A 25,895-nucleotide genomic window follows, 5' to 3' on the forward strand; every position below is an offset into this window, starting at 1 on the left:
CACCTATTGTGACATGATACTCTGCTTCTTAACCACTTTTTTCCTAATGAGGGCTGTTTTTCATCTAGGAAATCCACCAGGGGAAAAATATCTGGACACAACTTGCTTTGAGGAGGAAGCACAAGTTGGGAGTTTCAGGACCTCCTGCTGCCTACGCTTTACATGTGAGTAATGTGCTGCCTGCCAGATTTGGATTAAGGCTACTGGGAGCTGAGAGGGAACTTCTGGGTGGCCACCAAATTCCCACTCCTGCTATAGGGTCAAAGCACTTGTGTTATAGACCATTCTATGAGTGGCTTGACATTACTCCCATTTTTATGAGGAAAGATCCAAGACCTATCTAAGGAATTTATCACACTGGGTTCATAAGATGCCACAATCATGTTAGTCTAGGAAATGAGATGGGGGTAGTTACTATTGCGCAACGCTTCCAAATCACCATGGTAATAATAATAATAAAATTTATTTATATCCCACCCCTCTACAAGATGCAATTGGGGCAGCTTACAAAGATTAAAAAAACATATATTCCAAAAACCTCAAACCCCCCCCCCCTTAAAATACAATTTAAAATACAATTAAATGATGTAAGAATTAAAACATACATAAAAGTAAAATAAATTTAAAAATTTATAAAGCAAACTATAGACCATGACTAAAGTGCAGTCGGAGTTCTTGAAGTTCTTCTGATGGTTGGAGAAACTATTTGGGAAAGGCCTGCCAGAAGAGATCCGTCTTAATACCTTTTTTTAAAGCTGTTTAGGTTGGTAATATGATGGATCTCATCCAGCAGGCCATTCCACAATCTGGGCGTGACAGCTGAGAAAGTCCTTTGGGAGGTCATGGACAGCCTTGTTTTATAAGGCTGTAGCAAATCCCTCCCTGAGGATCTAAGTGTGCTTATATGGAAGGAGACGGTCCCGAAGATAGGTTGGACCCAAGCCATTTAGGGTTTTAAAGGTGATAACCAACACCTTGTACTGGGCCTTGAAACTAATGGGCAGCCAGTGAAATGATCTTAAGATCAGTATTATATGGTATCTTCTGGATGTACCAGAGACCAGTCAGGCTGCCATGTTTTGAACTAATTGAAGTTTCCAGACCAAGTACGAGGGTAGCCCCATGTAGAGTGCATTACAGAAATCAAGGCATGAGGTTACCAGTGCATGTACTACGGTCTCATGGTCCCTGACTTCCAGGAAAGGGCGCAGCTGACATATCAGCTGGAGCTGATAACAGGCACTCCTGACCGTCGCATTCACCTGATTTGTCATGTAAAGCAATGGATCTAGGAGCACCCCCAGACTGTGAACACAGTCCTTTGAGGGAATTGTGACCCCTTCCAGGACTGGAGGTTGTATCCCGATACCTGGGTTCGGTGCTGCGTCTGTCCTAGGATGGAAGGCTGAGTCAAACTGGAGCCCTCTGGGATCGAACTCATAACCTTGTGGCTGCAGTACTGGCATGTAACCACTGTGCCACTAGCGCTCCTTATAATATTATAATATTATTTTATTTATTTATTTAGGTATTTATATCCCGCCCTTCAGCCCTGTATTATTGATATATATATACATTGATATATATTACTATATTACAATCGTCCCTCCATTTTCATGGGGATCTGTTCTGAAACCCATCCCCTGCAAAAATGGAAATTTAAACCCCATTGGCTTGAATGGTCATGTGCTCCTGCAGGTACACATGCCATTTTATCCATCCCCACTTGCCAGTTCACAAACGACAAGGGCATATTAATATTAACATATTCTATTAGTGTTCACTTTTTGTATATTTTTAATTGCATTTCCTTTTTTTCAATTGTGAGCCATTTTGAGTCCAATTTTTTTTTCTGGGGGGGGGGTTTATTATTTTTATATAGGAATTCTGCAGTGGCAAAATTCTCACATATCAAATGCGCCTCTTAAGACCAACTCATAGCCCACCTTTTAAAATCTTTGAGACATGGAGATCACTTTGTATCATGCTGGTTTGATTGGGTCAGCTTTCCGAAGTTAGAAAATTTAGAAATCATTTCCATGCACAGACCTTACGAAGTGTTTCAACATGAGTCAAAATTAATATCCAATTACATACACTTCAAATGGGTCTAATATTAATCAATCAGCCCCTTATACATACACACCCCACAAAAAAAAAAAAACCAAATTTAAGAATAAGAATTCTATTTTGAGTTTTCACTTCCCGTGAACTGACCTTAAAACAGCACATAAAAAAATCAAAAAGAAAGGCCAGTTTCATAAAGATATGTAGCAACACGAGAAACTTATTAGCCCCTATTGAGATGTCTAATATTTTGTTCTTTTCAACTGAATGGGTTGAAAAATTACTTTACTAATTCCTAATGGTGCAAATATTTGTACAGAGACCTTTTATATCCATGAGCAAACTGCTTTGCTCTTGTAGAATTTTTGAAAGTACTGCAACAAGTGATTCATGTATCTTAGGCAGTACATAAGTCTTCCAGTATTATTTTGTTTTCTTTCTTTATTGTAATAAAATCTTTGCTATCTTTAGGGGGTGAGCCTTCCCTGCTCTTCTATCACTACTGTTTTTATTTTAAATTATCATGGCAGGTGGGAAGTCCTATCTAGGCCTCCAGCGTATGAACACTGTTCCATACGGTGTTTCTTTGCTTCATTGCACACAGTCAAGTTTCTTTTGTGTTACATTATTATTAGTACAGCAAAAATGAGGGGAAAAGAGAAATAATATGCCAAGGGCTGCTATGTCAGTGGGGCAGGGGATCTGTTTTAGGTTTTAGTTGAAACTTCAAACGGAACTATCCAAAGTTCTGGACCTATTCTGAGGATAGATCAGATTCGATGTCCCACAGTCATGGAAGCCACCAGTCACCACTGTTGCAGTGTACACGATCTTTTAATGGGGGAAACAGGTGGTGTCCATCTATATACAGTCGGCCCTTCTTATACACGGATTTTTTATACACGGATTCAAGCATACACGGTTTGAAAATATTCCAAAAAAGTATAAATTTACCTTGATGTTCCATTTTTTATTAGGGACACTATTTTGCTATGTCATTATACTTAATGGGACTTGAGCATACACGGATTTTGTTATACACGGGGGATCTTGGAACCAAACCCCAGCGTATAACAAGGATCCACTGTAGTGGCAATGTAAAGACCACTATATAGATGGGGACCACCTCTTCCTCCTATTAAAGGATTGTTCAATATCTATTAATAGATATAGGATAAGTGACATTGGCTACCTGCATGGGAGTTTGAATCAGATATATTGAAGGAGACAGGGACAGAGACATTGACACATTGCAAAAATAATCCAGTTTGAGACCGCTTTAACTGCCCTGGCTCAATTCTATGGAATTCTGGGAACTATAGTTTTGTGAGACATTTAGTTTTCTCTGTCAGAGAGCTCTGGTGCCACAATACACTAAAATTCCCAGGATTCCCTAGCACTGAGCCAGGGCAGTTAAAGCGGTCTCAAACTGGATTAGTGTGTTTTGGACTATGGCTCAGTACAGACTGCCGAAAAGTGGCAGTCTGGGGCCGATTTTAGGGCTCAGGAGTACAGAGCATCTGCACGCTCCCAAGCCCTACCATGCACCACTGCGCCATCATGGCATGACACCATCCACATGGGGGGGGGGGTGCCATGATGACGTGAGCATGCCTCAGCGCCCAAACAGTATTGGCTGGAAGTGATGCAATCGGGGCATGCGAGCTTGCCAATCCCATCCCTTCCAGGAAGCTGCTTTTGGCAGCTTTTTTTTGCTCCTGAGAGGGAGCACATTGTTGCTGCACCTTTCGGTTGCTGCGCCAATGATGCATGGCAAAAACGAGCGGCACGGAGCCACTTGTCTGTCGAGACCCTATAAATGCTTTGATAATACCCAAGGAAGTTCAGAGTAAGGATGGACAGATTCTTAATCATTGTTTTTTCCAGTTCTGGAAAATGAGTTTTCCACCAGTCAAAAACCAGTTGGTCTGGAAACCATCTCCTATGAGGAGTGGCTTAGGAAGCTTGGGTATGTTTAGCCTGGAGAAGAGAAGTTTAAGAGATGGCATGAGAGCCAGACTTAAATATCTGAAAAGATGTTATATTGAAGATGGAGCAAGCTTGTTTCCTGCTGCTGCAGAGACTAGGACATGGAGCAATGGATTCAAGATTCTGCTTACACATTAAGAACCCCTGATGGAAATTGCTATTTGATAATGGAATATGTTTCCAGAGTGTAGTAGAGTCTCCTTTTTTCAGAGGCTTTTCAAGAAAGGCTGGATGGCCAGCTGTTGGGAGTGGTTTGATTTTGTATTCCTGCATGGCAAGGAGTTGGACTGGATGGCCCTTGTGGTCTCCTTCAGCTCTGTGATTCAGTGATCCTATGAATGTACAGTGAGTACAATTATCATAGCCAGTGTTGGCTTCAGCGTTGTTCAGTGACATGTTGCTCTTGTATTTTTTTTTTTTTTTTTAAAAACACCTGACCAACAGATTTGTTTCCTTGGCCTCTTTTTTTCATTTCCTGTCAGTCCTCATTTGGGAGTTATACACAGTAGTTTTCATACTAGGTATGATTTCCTCAAATCATATAAGACTTCCAAGGTGAGAGAAAACAAATACCTTTGAATTGGCTTGGTGGGATCCAATAATGCTAGAATCATGTTTGTGTCGTATTGTGGTGGAAATTCCTTTTTGAAATATAAAAACTATAGAAAGATGGAGTCACCTTTGTCAGCCAGAGAGATAGTTTTGAAATAAAGGCTTGGAGTTACTAGAGGAAAGGAATAGTGAGTGCATCTTGACCTGAATGGAAGCTGGCACCAGAAGAAAGACATAACATAAACTACTGAGATAAAGACATTCAGAAGCAAGGTTAAGATGAATTCCACTGAATTCCTACAGGAGGGGTAAGGCGTGATGATGCAGTTTTAATGTATGCATGTATTTCTGTTCTGATTGTAAGAATTCTATATGTTTAAATTGTAATTAGCCAATCAGGTGTATTGAAGAAGCTTCTTTGTCTTGAATAATATAAAAAGAGCCATTTTGTCTTGTTCGGGGCCTCAGCTTTTGGAACTTGAATTCCACTGAGTTCAATGTTTTCCTTTGTCGACAACTGGAAATAAACTTATGGATTTTCAATTACTAGGTCCTCTTGCCGATCCTATTGATCTGCTAATCCTAGAAATCTAAGTTTCCTGAAATTTCTGTTACAGTATAAGTTATTTACTGGACATTTTCATAAATGTTTGTATTCCAGTCTGTTCCTTAACTTCAGACCTCAGGGAAGACTAGCATATGGCTAAGCATATTATGCTGAACCAGTCAACATCTTACATGTTACTCTCTTGACAACTGTTCACATCCCCCCCCCCCCCCCTCCATCAACTGAATTCTCTGGCCTACATTGAGTAGCTTAGTCCCAACTAGAGTAGAATACAATGAACAGGAAGCCAACATTTATGTAAATTCCATTAATTCAGTAAGTCTACTTTAGTTCGGGCTAGCAACTGCATTGAAGCCTCTATGAGTATATCCACACTGCAGAAATAAAGCAGTTTGACACCATTCTCTCCTACAGAATCCTGATATCTCTCTCTCATTGACCAAGCTAAATACCTCACCAAAAGACAAACCCCAGGATTCCACAGGATAGAGCCATGACAATTAAAGTGGTGTCAAATTGCTTTATTTCAGCAGTGTGGAAAAGCTGTATATTTCCCTACAAGTGTTCTTTTGAGTAACACTAACCTATAGTTTTTGTGGGTTTTTCAGGCTATGTGGCCATGTTCTAAAAGAGTTTATTCCTGACATTTTGCCAGCATCTGTGGCTGGTATCTTAATGATCAAATCATGATTTTGGCCCCTGAAACCATAGCTTGGAGTTGTGTGCTCCCTTTCCCCCTTACCCACTCTGCTTCTTTTGCTGATTTCCTGTTGTGCAAGTCTGAAATCTGGTTGGTTTTCTATTATTATTATCATTATTAACCTTTATTTATTAAGCACTGTAAATTTACACAGCGCTGTACATACAATATTTTTAACTGGACAGTTCCCTGCCCTCAGGCTTACAATCTAAAAAGACACGACACAGAAGGAGAAGGGAGTGGTGGAGGGGAAGGGGCCTCGATAGTAGGATAATACATATAAAATACATAGCAATATAGGAAATGATTCAATAAAACAGACAACAAAAGAATATCAAATAGCAAGTGACAATTATGCAATGTCTGGGAACGCTTCTCTGAACAGGATGGTCTTCAACTCCATTTTGAAGCTGGTTAAAGAAGTGATGGCTCTTGCTCGCGGGGGAAGAAGGTTCCAGGAGTGAAGGGCAGTGAGTGAAAAGGGGCGAATCTGGGATGGGGCAGAGGAAATCCTGGGCTGGGACAGCAGACCTTGACTACCAGAACGGAGGGCCCTGGTGGGAAGGTGAGGAGAAATAAGGTCTGATAAGTAGAGGGGCCAGCCGATGGAGGGCTTTAAATGTCGACAGCAGGAGCTTATACTGAATGCGGAAAGGGAGGGGGAGCCAGTGAAGGGATGCCAGCAAAGGAGAGATATGGTCAGAGCGGTGGGCAGATGTGATAATGCGTACAGCTGAATGCTGGACAGAAATTAAAGGACGGAGGTGAGAAAGAGGAAGCCCAGCCAAGAGGATGTTACAGTAATCAAATTGTGAGACCACTAGGGCATGGACCAGGATCTTGGCAGTAGAGGTGGAAAGATATGGTCAGGTTTTGGCAATATTGTATAAAGAGAATCTACAAGCCTTGGTGGTGGTCTGGATCTGAGGGATACACGACAGAGAAGAATCAAAGATAAGACCAAGACTGCGGGCTTGCTGGACTGGTTGAATAGAAATGTTGTCCACAGAGACAGAAAAGGAGTGTTGAAGGGTGGACTTAGGAGGAAAGACAAGAAGCATATAATTTCCCTTATGCAAGTGGTTGTACTTTCTTTGGCCATTGCACATGCATATTCAGTTCACACTTGCATAAATTAAGTTCTGCAAATATAACCATCTCAGATGAGTTGTACATTCTTGGATGGTGCATATCTATTTGTCAGGACCACAATTCATTTGCAAAGGCAAGCATTACACGTTTCCCATTGTGGAATGGCACAATTTAAGCAGGCACATTTGTAGGGCCTTCTCTGCTGTGATAGCTGGTTGTGGAATACCCTCCCCTTAGTAGAGATGGGGGGAAAATCTTCAGAACTATTTGAAAAATACTCAAAAATCATGTTTCCCCAGTGTTGAGAAACCCTGTTGAGATGTACCCTGGACTCATATGTTGTTGTTTTGTGCAGAAGACAATATTTTCTGTACAAGAAAGGACATCAAACCTGACTTCTCCCTAGAAGCCAAGATTACTTAGCTGAGATTATCATACTTTGGACATATCATGAGAAGACTTGACTCATTTGAAAAGACAGTAATGCTTGGATAGTTAGAAGGCAGTAAGAAAGGAAGAAGACCACATTCCAGATGGATAGACTCAGTTAAGAGAATCATGGCTTGAGCTTGCAAGATCTGAGCAGGTCTCTTGATCACACCCTTGTCCTGAATCGAATGCATTTCTCTAACTATCCACCATGCTGGAGACAGAAATGAAAGACAATAAACACCATTTTTGAAATACAGTAACAAATTCTCAAATAAAATGAACACAGAAATCTTTCTTGGCTCTATGACAAATTCCAAAACCAATTATTGTGGAAAAGCCTTTATCAGGATGACCAAAAAGGCCTAAAAATTATCCAAAGATTTTAAAAGCTTTGGCTCTTTCTATCAGGCAGGATGTTATTTTAAAAAGCCATCCGTTGTTGCACTGTGTCTGCTGTTTTCAGGTATATCAGTGGTGTTTTATTTCCTCCTTAGGCTGTTGGATATGATTTTTAACCTTTAGACCACTGTACATATTTTATGCAGTGGCATAAAAAACTTCACTTTCCAAGCACGGAGGCAAGAGATTGTCAGAAGCCCAAAAGGATGATTACTGTTATTCCTGAAGAGAAGCTGTTACAAAACTGTAGAGTTCAAAGCTTTGCTGTTGGGAAACATTCAGAATTAAAGCTGTTAATCCTCTGGTATCAGGGAGAGTATATAACCAAACAATTTACACTCGTTTCCCCTTCTGAGCTATTTCCATAAAGCAATCAAACTACCTTACTTGGCCTGCGTGGGATCAGGTTTTACCTTCCAATCAAGCCAATCTTCTGCAGAAAATTATTGGATCAAGTATTCACGAGACAAAGTTAATCTGTGCTACCCATAGAGAGATCAGTTTCTCTGACTGGTTGTGATGAGGGACATGCCTTTTTTGACTGAGAGTCAATTACAATTTAAACTGGATGTCAGGTGTCTTTCATTTGTCCCCATGCACTATGGCCAGTGAATCTTTCTATTATGCCAAACATGAGATGAGAATAGAAGCTGCAATCCAGATTTCATTGGTACAGTTGGCAACTAAGGGTGGAATAAAATTTCACAAAGGGAGAGAAAAGTATCCATATTTTCTTCTTCCATATAGCACCACTTCTAGAGTTTTCATATATGTGGATCACCACCCCTTCCCCACTCTTCTACCATTAAGAAATGTTGTATACACCTTTCAAAGTGTAAGAAACATAAAAAACAAAGGTTTTACCTTTGGATGCTTCCATTTTGCACAGGAGAGACAACTGTTTGGGTTTAGGGAGCCACATTGGGCTTCCAAAGAATTTTGGAGGACTGCCCCATCTCCAAATATGGCAGCTCCAGGGACCACACTTGTCCCATCCCTCACTATCACTGTTAGTGCAGATTTATGCTATACTAGCACAATGTGAAGTCTCTGCTGGAAAGTGAGGGAATCTCGTACAAAATTTATTTTGCAATGGATGACCAAAGCATGTGTAAAATAAATTTGAGGCACTCATTTAACTAAGGGCTACATAATAATGAATTAAAACAAGGAAGACCATGGAGATTGGGAAGTTTGTACAACCTTTAATTGCACTTCAGCCACCAAAACGCAATTCATTTTGTGCCATTCAACTTCCTCATCAAATGAATTCTTACAACTTCAGCTCAGCAAGTGAAAGTTAGTCAAGTCACAGAACCTAGAAAGGAGGCTAATTAACTGGTTCTTTCATGATTGGTGACAGTCCTCCATTATAAAGCATTGCCTATAACATGAAAGGGGGTCTGTCTTTTCACCCTTTCAAGGGCGAACACAATTGGCTGGGAAGATGAGATGGCACAGAAGTGAAATGATTCATAGACGTTACTCAATGTCAAACAGCTACCGAAGTTTCAAAGCAGGCTTTCAAATAGCCAAAGTTTTATTTCTGACTGGCCAAGGTTAAGAACAAAAGTAAGAGATTTGCATCAGGACTTAAACTTGGGAGTGAACTAAAATTAAGCATCAAAGTATTTCCCAAAGGCCCAAGTTTAGGTTTAGGTGAATGAATCCACTTTTGGGCATGAAAACTGCAAGCGGGGAAAGAGGAAGGCAGTTAATGCCTTATCCTTCTATTCTCTGCTGTTATCTATTCCCAAGCTCTCTCCCTTTGGGGATCTAAATGTGACATTTCATCCTGATGCATGGCTGAAACCATGCAAGGCACAGAATAGCAGTAAGGAAGGGGGAAATTGAAAAAACTGCAAATGGGGACAAAAGGATTAATTACCCTCAGCACTTTTATTTTTATGAATTTGAATGGCAATACGGTTGATGACATTCAAAGCCCAAAATGGCATGAGATTTTGATATTTGAAGGAGTGCCTCCTTCTCTCTCTATGCCTCCGTGAGGAATGATATCTGCTAGAAGGGTCCACTTCTGTGTCCCACCAGCAGGAGGACAAGGGACAGGGTCTTCTCTGTTACATCCTCCTGCTTATGGAAGGCCCTTCCAAACATATGTTTGTTTCATTCCAGTGCCAAGCTGAAAACATGCTTTTTTACTGAAACTTTGGGGCATCTTTCTGTGGGTTTCCCACCAACAGATTCTGATGGGGTTTCCTCCTCCACATATCTGCACATTCCTGTGTCAGGCCACAAGGCAAAACCAATTATTTCTATTAGTACTATATCTCCCATCACTCTCATCATTTCCTAATAAACATATAATATTCATACAATTCACTTATGTAGCAAAAACATTAAACATGCTATATATTACAACCACAGCAACAATCTTATGACAGAATGTCCCAGGTTCTGACAGTACCTTTAGTTGCACAGCATTACAGTTTGACACAGGTTTGTGTAGCACAAACTATGTGTAATTCTAGATGCAGAGATTTGCACCATGCAACCATAATGTCTCAGTGTATATCGTATCATCTAGGGTTGTGCTTCTCAATTCATCTAAGGTGAGGGATTAGCAATTACCGCCCCCCCCCCCCCAAAATGCCAGAGATCAATACTATATTTGTGCCCATTGGCTATAACTGTTTCCCTCACATCCCTGGAAACTTACCAGGGCCAAGAATGTAGCCAGTAGCTTTTGGACTAGCACCAGTCTATGGACCACCATTTTGAGTAACGTTGCACTAGGAGCCTACATTCTTCTGTTAGAATTCTACTGAGCTTTACTATTAGGCAGAGGGAGAAAACGTCCTCACAGTTAGATCCTGTGGGGCAGAGGAACACTTTCCCAACTGTACATCCTGAGTCTCTGGTCATTCCCTGCTCTTGGAGGACTCAGCTGAACATTTCCACTGGCCTTTATTCCTTGTGTGTGATGCAGGGACCTTGCCCTTTACTGGTATTGGTACTGTGAGTTCTTTAGCTTCTATACATGGAACGGAGGAGGAGGTGGCCAACCAAAATGGTAAAAAGTCTGGAAACCATGATCTATGAGGGGTGACTTAGAGAACTGGGTATGTTTAGACCAGGGGTAGGCAACCTGCGGCCTGTGGGCCGGATGCGGCCCGGCAAGGCCTTGGGACCGGCCCCAGCCCGGTCCTGCCGCTGATTGCCGCCGGAGCCTTTGGCCTCTCGCGTGAGGGCATGGGGCCTTTGGCCTATCAGGAGGAGGAGGGCAAGGGGGGGCAAGCGGCAGGCAAGGGGGGCAAGCAGCAGGCAAGGGGGGCAATTGTCTATAGAAGCCTCCGAAACATGCATTTATATTAACATTTTTTTAAAAAAATCAGCAAAAATTTTTGCGTGTCCTCCATTTTTTAAAAGTGTCCTCCATTTGAAATTTTTGTCCTACATTTGTCCCGGTTTATTTATTTATTTATTTAATATTTTAAAAATTGTTTAATTATTTATTTTTTGGCTTCGGCCCCCCAGTTGTCTGAGGGACGCAACCCGGCCCCCGCTCAAAAAGGTTGCCTACCCCTGGTTAGACTGTAAAAAGAGAAGGTTAATAGGTGACAGAGCTATGTTTAAACATTTGAAGGGATGTCATATTAAAGATGGACAAGCTTATTTTCTGCTGCTCTAGAGACTAGGACATGGAGCAAATGATTCAGACTACATGAAAAAAAATCACCTAAACTTTAGGAAGAACTTCCTGATGGTAAGAGCATCAACGATGGAAAATATCACTGCCTTTGAGTGTGGTGGAGTCTCCTTCTCTGGAGGTTTTTAAACAGAGGTTTGATGGCCATATATTGGGAGTGCTTGATTATGTATTTCCACATGGCAGGGGTTGGATTGGATGGCCCTTGTGGGCTCTTCCAGCTCTATGATTCTATGATATTGTTCTATACCTCAGGCAGAAAAATGACTTAGGTTGTTCCAATTCTATCTGAAGAAATCTACGTTCTGATGAAATCTTTTCTAACCTAGGAGTACAGAACATCTGAGCTGAATTACTTCTAGAGGCTTCATCCATCCTTAATGCCTCTGTTGGCCTCTAAACACCAGTGGATAGGATGAACAACTGTTTCTCCTTACCTTTCCAAGGTATTTTGTTAACTGTCAGAATGTGGCACCTTAATTTAGTTTTCTCTAGGCTAAATATATCCTCAACTGCAACTGCCCTTTACAAAGCTGCTGGCCATATTTCATCAAGATGTTTACAAAATTGATTTAGTATGCTCAGCTCAAAAGCTTCTACTGCTATTGATGGGCTTTTGCTCAGAACTTGAGTAGCTAAGTGCATGGCTGATATATGGCAAAGACTGGAATCCTGTAGGTGTTTTATGCATGTATTAAGTTTCCCTATGGAAGCAGATGTACATTTTTGACTGATGCATTCTGCTCAAGGCTGCAGAAAGTGAATTGCACATGAGATGCCATCTGTGCAAAAACTTACACACTATGCATAAATGCATATGTGTATTGATATGCATGGCACATTGTGGATGTAACATTTGTGCATTCTGCATGCTTGTGAATTTGCTCATTTGGCTGTGCATTTGGATGCTCATGCAGTGTCTTGGTTCAGTCACACAATAGCATAGCAGAATTAATGTGTAAGTACACATACAGAGCTTTATGGCATGCATCTCCAGTGTAGGTTCCTGGCCACAGTATTTTTTCTTCCTCCTCCTCCTCCATTCAAAACTAACACACCATCCTTCCAGACATCCTACATTTATCCATCACATAGCAGTGATGGATTTCTGGCATTTTTCAACAGAAGCAATGTAATTAATTTTCCATTTACAGCATTCATACCCTCAAAGGATTTGGGTTTTCCTTGTATGCGTAGGAGTATGTGTGTGGGGTGATGGTGATGGTACAGAGAAAGATGTATAAGGCAACCCTGTGTACCCATGGATTTTTTTATCCATGGATTCACCATCCATGGGTTGAAAATAATAAAAACAAATATAAATTCCAAAAGCATACCTTGATTTTACTATGCTATTGTATTTAATGGGATTTGAGTGTCCATAGATTTAGGTAACTATGGGGTCCTGGAACCAAACCCCAATGAATACTAAGGGCTCACTATACCTTTCTTGATTGCTTGTTGAAACCAGTGGACAGGCTGGAATCTGGGAATTGTAAAGTAACCTTTCCAAACTCTGGTTAAAACTGATGCTCCATCTCATTACCAAGTGGATAGCTATGGGGAGGGGTGACGGGAGGCAAAATGAGGGCACTGCCCTCCCTAAATCAGAGCCCCCCCTATGAAAATTTACATCATTAGCCAAATGTCTAGCATCAGAAAGAGTGAGATATTACAAACTGTTCACATCCCAAACTCTGCTGTGTTTGCATTTTCTTGGTCACTCGGCCTGTTTCTTTTCTTTGGATGCTGAAGCTGTATTTCTAAATGCTCAACCAAACTTCAAGTTACTACAGTGTTATAAACTTGGGTATGGAGGGAACATTTCATTGGAAGAAGCAGAATTTTTATTTTGGGGAAATTTCCTCATATGGAATGGACTGGGTGGCCTCTGTGGTCTCTTCCAACTGTAGCATTCTATGATCCTATGATTCTAGGATCTTAACCAAAGTTTCCAAGCTATTCTTTTATGTTCAGTGTAGCACAGCAGAAAGTGGAGAGGTCTTTCTCAGTAGAGACATCTCAATTCTGGAAAGCTCTCCCCAGAAGGGCTCACTCGGCACAAAACTGTCTGTATGTTATTTCAGGCTTTATGGGATTATTTTTTTTTAAAACAATCTTAGGCAGAATTCGCTTAGGAGAAGGGAGCTTGTAGCACCTTTGAATCTAACTATGTGACAGAGTTATGAGTAACATAAACTTTCATGAACTAGATCAACTTCCTCAGATGCTGGAGGAAGAAACAAGCATGAACCTAAGGAAGTAGACCATGTCTACGAGAGGATCTGCACTGCAGAAATAATGCAGGTTGACACCGCTTTAAATGTAATGGAATTCTGGGAATTTGTTGTGCAGTTTTGTGAGCTATTTAGCCTTTATTGTCAGAGAGCGTTGGCATCACAACAAACTACAAATCCCAGGATTCCATAGCACTGAGCCATGGCAGTTACAGTGGTGTCCAGTTGGATGATTTCAGCAATGCGGATCCAGCATATAAAAGCTTATGCTTACAATTTCTTTTGCACAGTTAGTCTCAAAAGTGCTACAAGATCCTTTTGCATACTGATATTACATACTAAAAGGACTATGTCTCTGAATCCTAAGGGGAAGGATTTGAACACAGTCAGTTCTGGCGAACCATTCTGTTAAATGCTAAATGCTTAGTCTCAAATGAATTACTAACCATTTGACACTGATGCTAGCATTAACATAACCATGCAAACAAGCAGACCAGAAAAATCCCACTTTCCCAAAAGTGTCAATGAAAGGGGGGGGGGGAATTGAAATTCTTCCAACTTACATAGGGAATAGTGTCCAAGGTATCAGTGTTGACGATTATAGGAGCGGGGCTGGCCTAGAAAGGGAAAAAAGGAGAACATAAGATTATGTTATGTTATGTTATTTATTGGATTTACATCCTGTCTTTCTTCCACAATGGGATTCAAGAAGCCTGATACTGGATAAACAGTGAAACACAATGTATTTTACATGTCACTTTCCAAGTTCTGCTGTGGTGATACAGTACTGTATTCAATACATTGTGCAGCCAATATATAACTACGGTAACTTGTCACACCATCAATGGTGAATGCACGGGTGTATTAGGATGATAGTACTTTAGCAATAGCAATAGCAGGTACATTTCTATACCGCTTACTGAGGGTACTAAGCAGTTTACAAAGTGTAAGGTAATTGCCCCCAACAAGCTGAGTGTTCATTTTAGTGACCTACGGAAGGATGCCAGGCTAAGTTGACCAGAGCCTCTGGCTGGTATTGAACTCACAACCTTATGGTTTGTGAGCGAGTGGCTGAAGTACAGGCACTGGAATCATGGGCTTTGTAGTTTAGAGAGGTATTTAGAATTTTCTGTTAGAAAGCTCCAGAGTGCTGTCATTCAAGGAGGCCCTCTAGAGAATTCAAAGTCATCATGCCAAACTACAAATCCCAGATCTCTAGAGTGCTGTTGTTCAGGGAAGCCTTCTAGAGAATTCAAAGTTACCACACCAAGCTATAATTCCCAGGATTCCATCGGATGGAGGAATAGCATTCAAAATGTATCAACTGTAGTAATTGTATTATAGTGTATTATTTTAGTCATTGACCTCATTCTCCCAATAACAAGACTTAAGATCACTTGCAACATATTGGAAAACAATGCAGATTTAAAAATTACTCAAAACTTCAACAGAATAATAAACATAAACGTTATTTAAAAGAAACTCAAACAATTTATAAAGTTAAAATATTAAAAGTCATTAAAAGACAATGTATATATATATTGTAAAGCAACACAACAGATTATTAAAACCCATTGAACTATGAAGTAGTGATGATCAGCATCTCCATGCCCGTAGATTGAGGAAAGCTTCTGAATCTGTTTTGAGGCTAGGGTTGAGCACCTTGAATAGCTACTTTAAAATCTGTGTTAAAGTCTGTAGCAGATCCACTGCTGCCATGACATGGGACCCTCCATTGCTGTACAGAACGGATGTACCCAGAACATGTTCAAGAAATTGGCTACCTAAAGTCAGCAGCTCAGATGATTTGGAGTAGGGAAGAAGTGAAGGCTGTGACTGCTTAACCCCTTCCTAGACTGCCATATGATTTGCACAATTAGCCAACAATGTGCATGATGTGGAAAATTAGGGGAGCTGAAATGTGTCAACTCGATCTAAGATAGCAATTATTGATAGTCTAGATAATCTTTAAAGTACAGCATCTTGCCTTGCAGAAAAACCAAGCTGGCTGAGACCATGCTCAGTGCACTCTTATTTACTGTTGTGTTTTCCATTTCATTTAATTACATATTTCATTCCTCATCTTAATTTCTTCTCCTGGTCAGTGTTTCCACCTGTGTTTGAAGCCGTTTTTTTCTTTGCTTCTTATTGACTGAAGGTGTAAGGGAGTAAAATGAGGGCATTGCCTCCCAAATAAGATTTCTGCCCACCATGAATTCAACTAGGACTCTGGAGACCAGGGTTCTAATCCCCGCTCGGTCATGTAAAACCACAGGTGACCTTGCACAAGTCACACTCTCTCAGCCTCAGAGGATGGCATTGGTAAACCCCCTCTGAAGAAACTTGTAATTTAAAACTTCAGTTAAGCATTTAGAAATATAGTTTATGCATCTAAAAATGGAAGAAGAAGAAGAAGAAGAAGAAGAAGAAGAAGAAGAAGAAGAAGAAGAAGAGGAGGAGGAGGAGGAGGAGGAGGGGGGGGGATACTAAAGGAATGCAAAGACAGGATTAGTGTTTTATATGTGAATGGTTTTCAGTATCTTATTCTTTGCAGTGCTGGAAATTTGGGAAAATTTCATTGGAGCAGAATTCTTGGAGGAGGGCCATGCCCTCATTTTGCTCTCTCCCATAGCAATACCCATGTAATCCAGCATCCTTATTACCTCTGTAACCTGACTAAAGACTCTCTTCCTTCAGGCTCATCCTTTTTCTCTGTCACAAATTTAATAGGAAGCAAAGGCTTGTAGCTGGGATGTTTTCCTGCCTTGCAGATAAGGCAGCTGACAGTCACAGTGACAGATTGGAATCCCAACCCTGGGACAAAACTTGCCTCTGCAACCTTTTTAAAAGTGGGATACTAATAGCTTTTGGCTTTTGAGATGGACTTGAGAGCAACAATCAGAGAAATCTGCTGGCATTTTGCTTTTTAAAAAACCCCAACCACTACTATTTATCCTTGCCCCCTATCAATGGCATGCATCTCCATCAAATGCACTTTCCTTAATTTTAAAAATCCTTTCATCAGTAGTTGGACAGGGGAACTCCCCCCCTCTTTTTTTTTTTTACAATGGAAATAAACATGCATGGGATGTATAGCTGCAAGCAGTGTAGCATTCACAATGGGGGCAATGTACACGTGCTCTGTACTCTGATGTTGGTCTCCAAGTACAAAACAGTGTGTAGCCCCCAGATAAGCACTGGACATGTCAGCTTCTGTAACACTGCAGTAAATGATCAGAGACAGGGAGTTTGGGTTCAATAACAGGCCAATGCCCAATTTAAATGAAAAAAAGGGGGAGGGGTGGAAGGTGTGTGCTCTTTCAGTGAAAGACAACGGGGGTGGGTGGGGGTGCACCAGCCTCTTTTGTTATTGCAGGTCAGCATGCAAAATTAAAATCAGTAGGTGTAATGTGCCAAATAGTAAACTGTGTGTTGAATGACTAAGGATGAAGGCAATGGGAATTCTGGTTGCTCGGTATTTTTTAAATGAACCAACCTAATCTGTGCTATGGAGCATGGTGTAATGGTTTGAGTGTTGGACTATGACCCTAGACACCAAGGTTCAAGGGCTCAGCCATGAACCCCACTGGGTGATCATGGGCAAGTCACATGCTCTCAGCCTCATAGAATCATAGAATAATAGAATCGTAGAGTTGGAAGAGACCACAGGGGCCATCCAGTTCAACCCCCTGCCATTCAGAAAATCACAATCAAAGCATCCCCGACAGATGGCCATCCAACCTCTGTTTGAAGACCTCTAAGGAAGGAGACTCCACTACACTCTGAGGGAGTTTGTTCCACTGTCGAACAGCCCTTACTGTCAAGAAGTTCTTCCTAATGTTGAGGTGGAATCTCTTTTCCTGGAGCTTGCATCCATTGTTCCGGGTTCTGTTCTCTGGAGCAGCAGAAAATAAGCTTGCTCCCTCCTCAATATGACATTCCTTCAAATATTTAAACAGGGCTATCATATCACCTCTTAACCTTCTTTTCTCCAGGCTAAACATACCCAGCTCCCTGAGTCGTTCCTCATAGGGAATGGTTTCCAGACCTTTCACCATTTTAGTCGCCCTCCTTTGGACATGCTCCAGTTTCTCAATGTCCTTTTTGAATTGTGGTGTCCAGAACTGGACACAATATTCCAGGTGGGGCCTGACCAAAGCAGAATAGAGTGGGACTATTACTTCCCTTGATCTAGACACTATACTTTTATTGATGCAGCCTAAAATTGCATTGGCCTTTTTAGCTGCCGCATCGCACTGTTCACTCATGTTCAACTTGTGGTCTACTTGGACTTGGACTCCTAGGTCCCTTTCACATGTAGTCTCATTCAGCCAGGTGTCCCCCATCCTATATCTGTGCATTTTATTTTTCTGCCCTAAGTGCAATACCTTACATTTCTCCGTGTTGAATTTCATTTTGTTAGCTTTGCCCCAGTTTTCTAGTCTATTCAGGTCATTTTGAATTTTGATCCTGTCCTCTGGGCTATTAGCTATTCCTCCTAATTTGGTGTCATCTGAAAATTTGATATGTATGCTCCCAATTCTATCATCCAGGTCATTGATAAAGATGTTGAATAACACTGGCCCCAGGAAAGAGCAATGACAGAACAATGGAAGGCAATGGCAAATGAACAAATCTTGCCAAGAAAACCCCATGGTAGGGTCACCATGAATTGGAAATAACTTGAAGGCACACAACACACACAATCTGTACTTCCATCCTGGGCCAATGTGCACACTGAAGCATAAATATAATTTGGGTTACATATGTCTTCAGATTCTGAAGTGCATCTCTCAGCACAAACACCTTGCACATGAAAGTGTGCCTGTTAAGCAATACTGAATTGAAATGTGTAGGGGTGTGTGTGTTGTTTTTACATTACTTTGACTTACGTGGCAACCCTATCATAGGGTTTTCCTGGCAACATTTTTGAGGAGCTTTGACACTGCCTTCCTCTAAGGCTGAGGGGGTATGACTTGTCCAAGGCCACCAAATGGGTTTCTGTGGCTGGGTGGCAATTTGAACCCTGATCTCCAAGAGTCCTAGTTCAGCCCTCAAACAAATACACCATTTTGGCTTCCCATATAAGGGTGGGGAAGATGTAGAAAAAATTGCATATTAAAATGAATGAAAAAATGAGGAGAATTTTTTTAAAAAAAAGTTAGATCTGATGCAGAAAATAGACAGTATGATTGAATATATCCCCAATAAAATCAGCTATGTCTCTCCCTATGCATAAAGTTTTAATAGCCTCAAGACTGAATTAAAGCACAACAGAAAAACTACAGTTTGAGTCTGCCTTATCCACAATTCCAAAATCTAAAATGCTCCAGAATTGTCCATATAGGTATCATCTTTGCTTTCTGATGGTTTAATGTGCACAAACTTGGTTTCATGCACAAAATTATTTAAAATGTTATGTACATATAAAATTACCTTCAGGCTGTGTACATATGGTGTATATGAAACATAAATGAAATTCATGTTTACACTTGGATCCCATCTCAAATACATTACATGTGTATAGGCAAATATTCCAAAAGGGAAAAAATCCAGAATCCAAAACACCTCTGGCCCCAAGCATTTCAGATGTGGGAGACTCAACCTATATTTCATATTTATTCATGGATTTATATTTTGACACTCTTTCAATAATGGACTCCAGGTGGTTCATCATAAGACTAAATGAAATAATATAGTTAAACTGTGAAATAAGGTCAACTGTTTAAAACGAATTACAGTAAAGAGCCAATTAAACCTACCAAAAATATCAGTTGGGCATTTAGAAATAAAGCTTTTAAAACATGCTCCTAAGAAAAGTACACGAAAGAAAAGCCATGGAAGCCCATCCAATCTTCTCTCGCCCACTGAAAAGTGTTGGATTTGGTATTGGGGAGCAGAGGGACAGTTACCACTAAAAAGTAGAAAGAGACCCATTCCATGACCAGATGCTTCCGCAATTCTCTGGTCTTTGGGAAGGGTGAAGAGCCTGAAGGGATGGGAAATTCTGCTTTTGGCAGCCCAGACGCATACACCTAAATAACGATACAGCTCAATGTGCTTCAGCCTTTGCTGTTTGTAAAGCAGCTGGCTTTCTCCTCTTTTCCCCTTTACATTTTGTAAAATATCTTCCTTTTGGCATTCCTTTATGTGTGTCCAGAGGAGGGTGACCAACATGTTGAAACCATGGAAACCATGTCCTATAAGAAGCAGCTTAGTAAGCTGGGTATGTTTAGCCTGGAAAAGAGAAGGTTGAGCGGTGACATGAGAGCCATGTTTAAATATTTGAAAGGATGTCATATAGAAGAAGGAGCAAGATTGTTTTCTGCTGATCCAGAGACTAGGACACAGAGAAATGGATTCAAACTACAGGAAAAGAGATTCCACCTAAACATTAGGAAGACCTTCTTGATGGTAAAAGCTTTTCGACTGTGAAATATGCTGCCTTGGATTATGGTGAGGTATCCTTCTTTGGTTGGCCATCTATCAGGAATGCTTTGATTGTGTATTCCTGAACGGCAGGGGGTTGGATTGGATGGCCCTTGAGGTTTCTAAGAGCTTTATAATTCCATGAAAAAAATATTACAAATCCATGGTTTACAATATTCCCCAGCAATAAAGATAAACATGTATCTAGACAGGAAGAGACATCCTCAGTGGCATCTACATGGTGCCTCAGGGAGAAGTTCTCCTCAACAGATAACATACAGTTACCAACCAGATTTCTCCTTTTCCTGACATTTCTTGGTAGCAGCTTGAAATCAGAAATGATTCATATACATGTTAGAGCAGCAAGCCTGCATTTGATCCACCAAAGGACAGCGTAAATGTCAAACAAGAGCTGCTGCAGATTGTGAACAAATGTGTTGTGTACCTTGAATTTCAATTTGGGAAATATATCTTCCACATATGAATGAATGAATGAATGAATGAGATTTTATTTATATACCGCCATTCCTTCGATCACGGCGGCTTATAGAATAATAAAAATACAAAATTACACAATCAGAGTCCCCCCATATTAAAACAATACAATACAAAATTATAAAATCCATCATTCAATCCTAATAATTAAAACCAGTAAAAACACAATGGAAGCAGTTCCAACCATTACAATACACACAATACACAAGGAGAAGGATGGCATTAGGACACGTGGGGGAAAGCTTGATGAAAGAGGTAAGTCTTGAGGTTTTTCCTAAAAGACTCCAGGGAGGGGGCCGAGCGGAGCTCGTCAGGGAGAGAGTTCCAAGTCTGCGGGGCCGAAGCAGAGAAAGCCCTATGCGCAGACACCGCATATCTCACATTGGGAACTCTCAAAAGTTGTCTCCCACCTGACCTGAGAGTGCGGGGCAGATTATATGGGGAGAGGCGGTCCTCCAAGTACTCTGGGCCCAAGCCATTTAGGGCTTTATAGGTAAAAACCAACACCTTGTATTGTGCCCGGAAGCAAATTGGCAGCCAATGCAGATCTTTCAATATAGGTGTTATGTGGCTGGCCCTGGAGCTACCAGTGACCAGCTTTGCTGCCATATTCTGGACCAACTGTAGCTTCCGAGTTTGGTACAAGGGTTGCCCCATGTAGAGCGCATTACAGAAATCGAGTCGAGAGGTTACCAGTGCATGTACCACTCTTTCAAGGTCCCCCCGGCCCAGGTAGGGTCACAACTGGCATATCAGCCGAAGCTGATAACAGGCACCTCTGACTGTCGCATCCACCTGAGGAGTCAGGTGAAGCGACGAGTCCAGAAGCACCTCCAGACTGCGAACTGTGTCCTTCACGGGAAGCGTGGACAAAATTTCCTTCCCAGGTCCGGGGGAGCCTATCACAAGTACTTCCGCTTTCTCTGGATTCAGGCTGAGTCTATTTTCCCTCATCCAGCCCATTACCGACTCCAGACAGGCATTGAGCGGAGAGATGCCCTCCCTAGTCACTGCATCAGTTGGAGACACAAAGAAGACTATTTGGGTGTCATCAGCGTACTGATAACACCGCGCCCCGTGTCTCCGGATGATCTCTCCCAGCGGCTTCATGTAAATGTTGAATAGCATAGGGGACAAAATCGCTCCCTGAGGGACCCCAGATGTAAGGGCCCTCTTATCGGAGCGACAGTCCCCCAGCTCCACCATCTGGAATCTACCTAAGAGGTAGGAACGGAACCACTACAAGGCAGTGCCCCCGATGCCCAACTCTCCCAGGCGATCCAGAAGGATATCATGGTTGATGGTATTGAAGGCCGCAGAGATGTCCAAGAGCACTAACAGGGACACGCTACCCCTGTACATGCCCAGACGGAGATCATCGACTAAGGTGACCATGGCAGTCTCAACCCCATAGCCCGCCCGGAAACATATGTTTCGCTTGGGTTAATTCTGAGGGTTTAAACTGTGATTGTTAAATAATATTCCACTAAGAGAACATGAGTTACTAGGCAAGATGCAAAGGACAGTTAAGAAATAAAATAGGTATATCTTCCGTTGAGGTACTAACACTCATTGCGGCTGGGATGTAGGTATTTCATATTCAGTGAATTTACACCAGTGGCAGGCAATTGTAAAGAGTCCATGGGACACTCCACTAGCCATTCCTGGTTTTAAATGTTAAACAATGCAGAGTAACATATATAAATGGTGAATGCTATTGAGGTTTGTGGGAAAGGCAATTTGCCCTCCTTTTTGGCTAGAAAAAAAAAGGAGCTTGGGGAATCTGGGGAAGTAGCTTGGGGAGTTTGGGGAAATTCAGAGCTGCAAAACCACCCATACAGGTGAGATGTGGTCCCAGGGCCACACTTCATCCAGCTCTGATCTACACTGACAAGCTGGAGCATGTCCAGAGGAGGGTGACCAAAATGGTGAAAGGTCTGGAGACCATACGCTATGAGGAACAGCTTAGGGAGCTGGTGATGTTTAGCCTGGAGAAGAGATGATTAAGAGGTGCTGTGATAGCTGTGTTTAAATATTTGAAGAGATGTCATGTTGAGGATGGAGCAAGCTTGTTTTTTGCCACAGAATAGGACATGGAACAAACTGCAGGAAAAGAGATTTTCACCTCAACATTAGAAAGAACCTCCTGATGGTACGAGCTGTTTAACAGTGGAATGCATTCCCTCGGAGTGTGGTGGAGTCTCCTTCTCTGAAGGTTTTCAAGCAAAGAACAGATAGCCATTTCTCAGGGGTGCTTAGATTTTGTATTCCTGGATGGCAGGGGGTTGGGTTGGATGACCCTTGTGGTCTGTTCCAACTCTAGGATGCTATGATTCTATGCATAGATGTGTAGGTAAACACAAGCTGATGGGGGGCTATGAGCACTGTTGAAATAAGAGCAGTTTTTTGGTATCTGCGGGGAGGTGGGGGGTTCCAGAATCTGTTGATACAGAGGACCAACTGTATGACAATGCTTGAGAATCTTTAATCAAGATCTGAAATTTTAATTAAATATGGGTTTCCCAATTGTACAATCCATGCCCCAACATTTAATCTGATATACCAAATATTTCACCATAAGAATATAAAATCATCATCAGTTCTGCATCTGACAGAACTCCATTAAAGTGATCTATCAGTAATGGGCAAACATTCTATTCAGCGCTTGTTTTATTCCTCATCAAACCTGTGATGGTGTTATGGCAATAAAATGGTGCATTACACAGAAGGATCCTTCTGATTAATGCACAGCAAACAAGGATTGCTTAAATCTCATTAAAGCATCAGTGCCTACCATGCGTCCAGTATTCCTCTTTCTTATTTATTTAAGAACAGCAGCAATTTACTTGTCAATATTTTGAAATAAAGTGTTAGAAAATAGCTATAAATGTTGTGACATTCTTGACTAATTGAAACTAATATATGTACCAGCACAATTTATCACGTTATATGCACAGATCACACAGAGCTGTATTCACGGGTGGGACTCTCCTTACTAGTGATCACTTCGAGCATCACTCTAGAATCATAGAATCATAGAGTTAGAAGAGACCGCACGGGCCATCCAGTCCAACCCCCTGCCATGCAGGAAATCCAATCAAAGCATCCCCAATAGATGGTCATCTAGCCTCTGCTTAAAGACCTCCAAGGAAGGAGACTCCACTACACTCCGAAGGAGTGTGTTCCACTGTCGAACAGCCCTTACTGTCAGGAAGTTCTTCCTAAGGTTGAGGTGGAATCTCTTTTCCTGTAGCTTGCATCCATTGTTCCGGGTCCTGTTCTCTGGAGCAGCAGAAAACAACCTTGCTCCCTCCTCAATGTGTCATCCTTTCAAATATTTAAACAGGGCTATCATATCACCTCTTAACCTTCTCTTCTCCAGGCTAAACATCCCCAGCTCCCTGAGTCGTTCGTTATAGGGCAAGGTTTCCAGACCTTTCACCATTTTAGTTGCCCTCCTTTGGACAAGCTCCAGTTTCTCAATGTCCTTTTTGAATTGTGGTGCCCAGAACTGGACACAATATTCCAGGTGGGGCCTGACCAGAGCAGAATACAGTGGCACTATTACTTCTCTTGATCTAGACACTATACTTTTATTGATGCAGCCTCCAATTGCATCTGAACCACCCGTGATCTGTTCACAGAACAATGTGGTCACTCCTTGGCTTTCATGGGAGGCTCCTCTGTACCTCTTTATAGGAAGATCAAGTGACCCACTTCTCTCTAGTATTAACATGTTCTGTTGTTGCTGTGTGCTTTCAAGTCATTTCTGACTTAGGCTGACCCTAAGGCAGCCCTGTCATGGGTTTCCTTGGCAAGTTTCTTCAGAGGGGGGTTGCCATTGACATCCTCTGAGGCTGAGAGTATGTGATTTGGCCAAGGCCATCCAGTAGGTTTTCATGGTTGAGTGGTGATTCAAATCCTGGTCTCCAGAGCCCTAGGCCAATTCTCAAACCACTACATCACACTGGCTCTATTAACATGTTAGTTTTCAAATAAGAGATGTTCTGCATGCAGATACTTCATGTATGAGCTGGCCAAAATACTCTAAAGGAAGTATTTAATCTACCCATGTTTTCATGGCAGAATTTTTGGAGAGGGCTGTTGCCATTCCCTTTATCGGAGCCTGAGAGTGTGTGACTTGCCCAAGGTCATCCAGTAGGTTTCCAAGGCCAAAGATGGATTCAAATCCTGGTCCCGCTGATTCCTACTCCAACACACAAACCACTACACCATACTGGCTCTCTCTAGAAGCTGATAGGGTAGATTAAATATTTCTCATCCTGTCTCCCTAACATGTGAGAAGTAACAACACCCCCCCCCCCCCATTTCACCTTATAGCTGATGTCTGCTTTAATTTCCAAACAGGGTAAGATATTTTGTGTGTTTGAATGACAAACTACAAGACATTGTGGTTGGTACTTAATGCATTGTGGTTGGTACTTAGTGCAGTACTTAACAAAATCACTGGGATGGTCCTTTAGGTGCATTACAGACCGCCCGTTTGGGGCGGCCTGTAAGCGGCCCTTTCCCCACTGTATCGGGGCCTCAGCTGCCACAACGGCAGCCTCCGAGGCCCCAATCCGCCGCTTTCCAGGCTGCAGGGAAGCAGCAAAAGGCAGCTTCCCCACGGTCTGGAAAGGGGTGTCCTTGGGGCTTCATGCCCCAAGGACACCCGGTGGCCCCTTTCTCCCTTGCATCCCTGGTGCAGCCATCTAAAGGCTGCGCCAGGGACACAAACCTCAGAAGGAGCTCCGTTTTGGAGTTCCTTCTCATGCTGCGTAAAGGGCGCCCTTGCACGGCGCGACAACATCACGTCCATGCCGCCTCATTTGGAGGCGGCACAGTGGTGACGTCGTAATGGTGGCCCCCGTGTAGAACGGGCACCGCCATTTTGTACGGACTGGGTTCGTACTAGGTTTAGGGGCGTCAAGAACTGACACCCCTTTCTAATCCTAGTACGGACCCAGTCCATACTATTAGGCCCGTCTGTAACGAGCCACAGTCTCAGGTTTTGCCCCAGAAGCCCCAGGGCTTGGGACAATCCACAACTGGCAACCCTAATGGGAACAGTGCAACCTTCCCGATGTTGATAAACTGCATTGTCCATTATGATTCACAACTGACTATGCTAGTTAGGTTGGGATGGGAATTGCAGTCCCCTCCTCTGATTTAGGTTGTTGTATTGTATTGCTGTGTTTTAAAACTCATTTGTTTTTGCGTGCGATGATTTAATTGAGATTCCGATTTTAATGGGCATTTGAT

The 25,895-nt window shown here is 42.0% G+C and overlaps 1 protein-coding gene across 1 annotated transcript in view; it reads right to left on the reverse strand.

Annotated features, from left to right (window-relative positions):
• The window catches only part of LOC121925147 (disks large homolog 2-like), a 1,073,267-nt gene that overhangs the window by 175,540 nt on the left and 871,832 nt on the right, over positions 1 to 25,895 (reverse strand). The window contains exon 9 of the mRNA XM_042456961.1: positions 14,270 to 14,323. Within this exon, the coding sequence (XP_042312895.1) occupies positions 14,270 to 14,323 (54 nt within the window). The remainder of the gene's footprint in view (positions 1 to 14,269; positions 14,324 to 25,895) is intronic.

The sequence above is a fragment of the Sceloporus undulatus genome, chromosome 3, assembly GCF_019175285.1.
Source record: "Sceloporus undulatus isolate JIND9_A2432 ecotype Alabama chromosome 3, SceUnd_v1.1, whole genome shotgun sequence".
NCBI classification, from domain to species: domain Eukaryota; kingdom Metazoa; phylum Chordata; class Lepidosauria; order Squamata; family Phrynosomatidae; genus Sceloporus; species Sceloporus undulatus.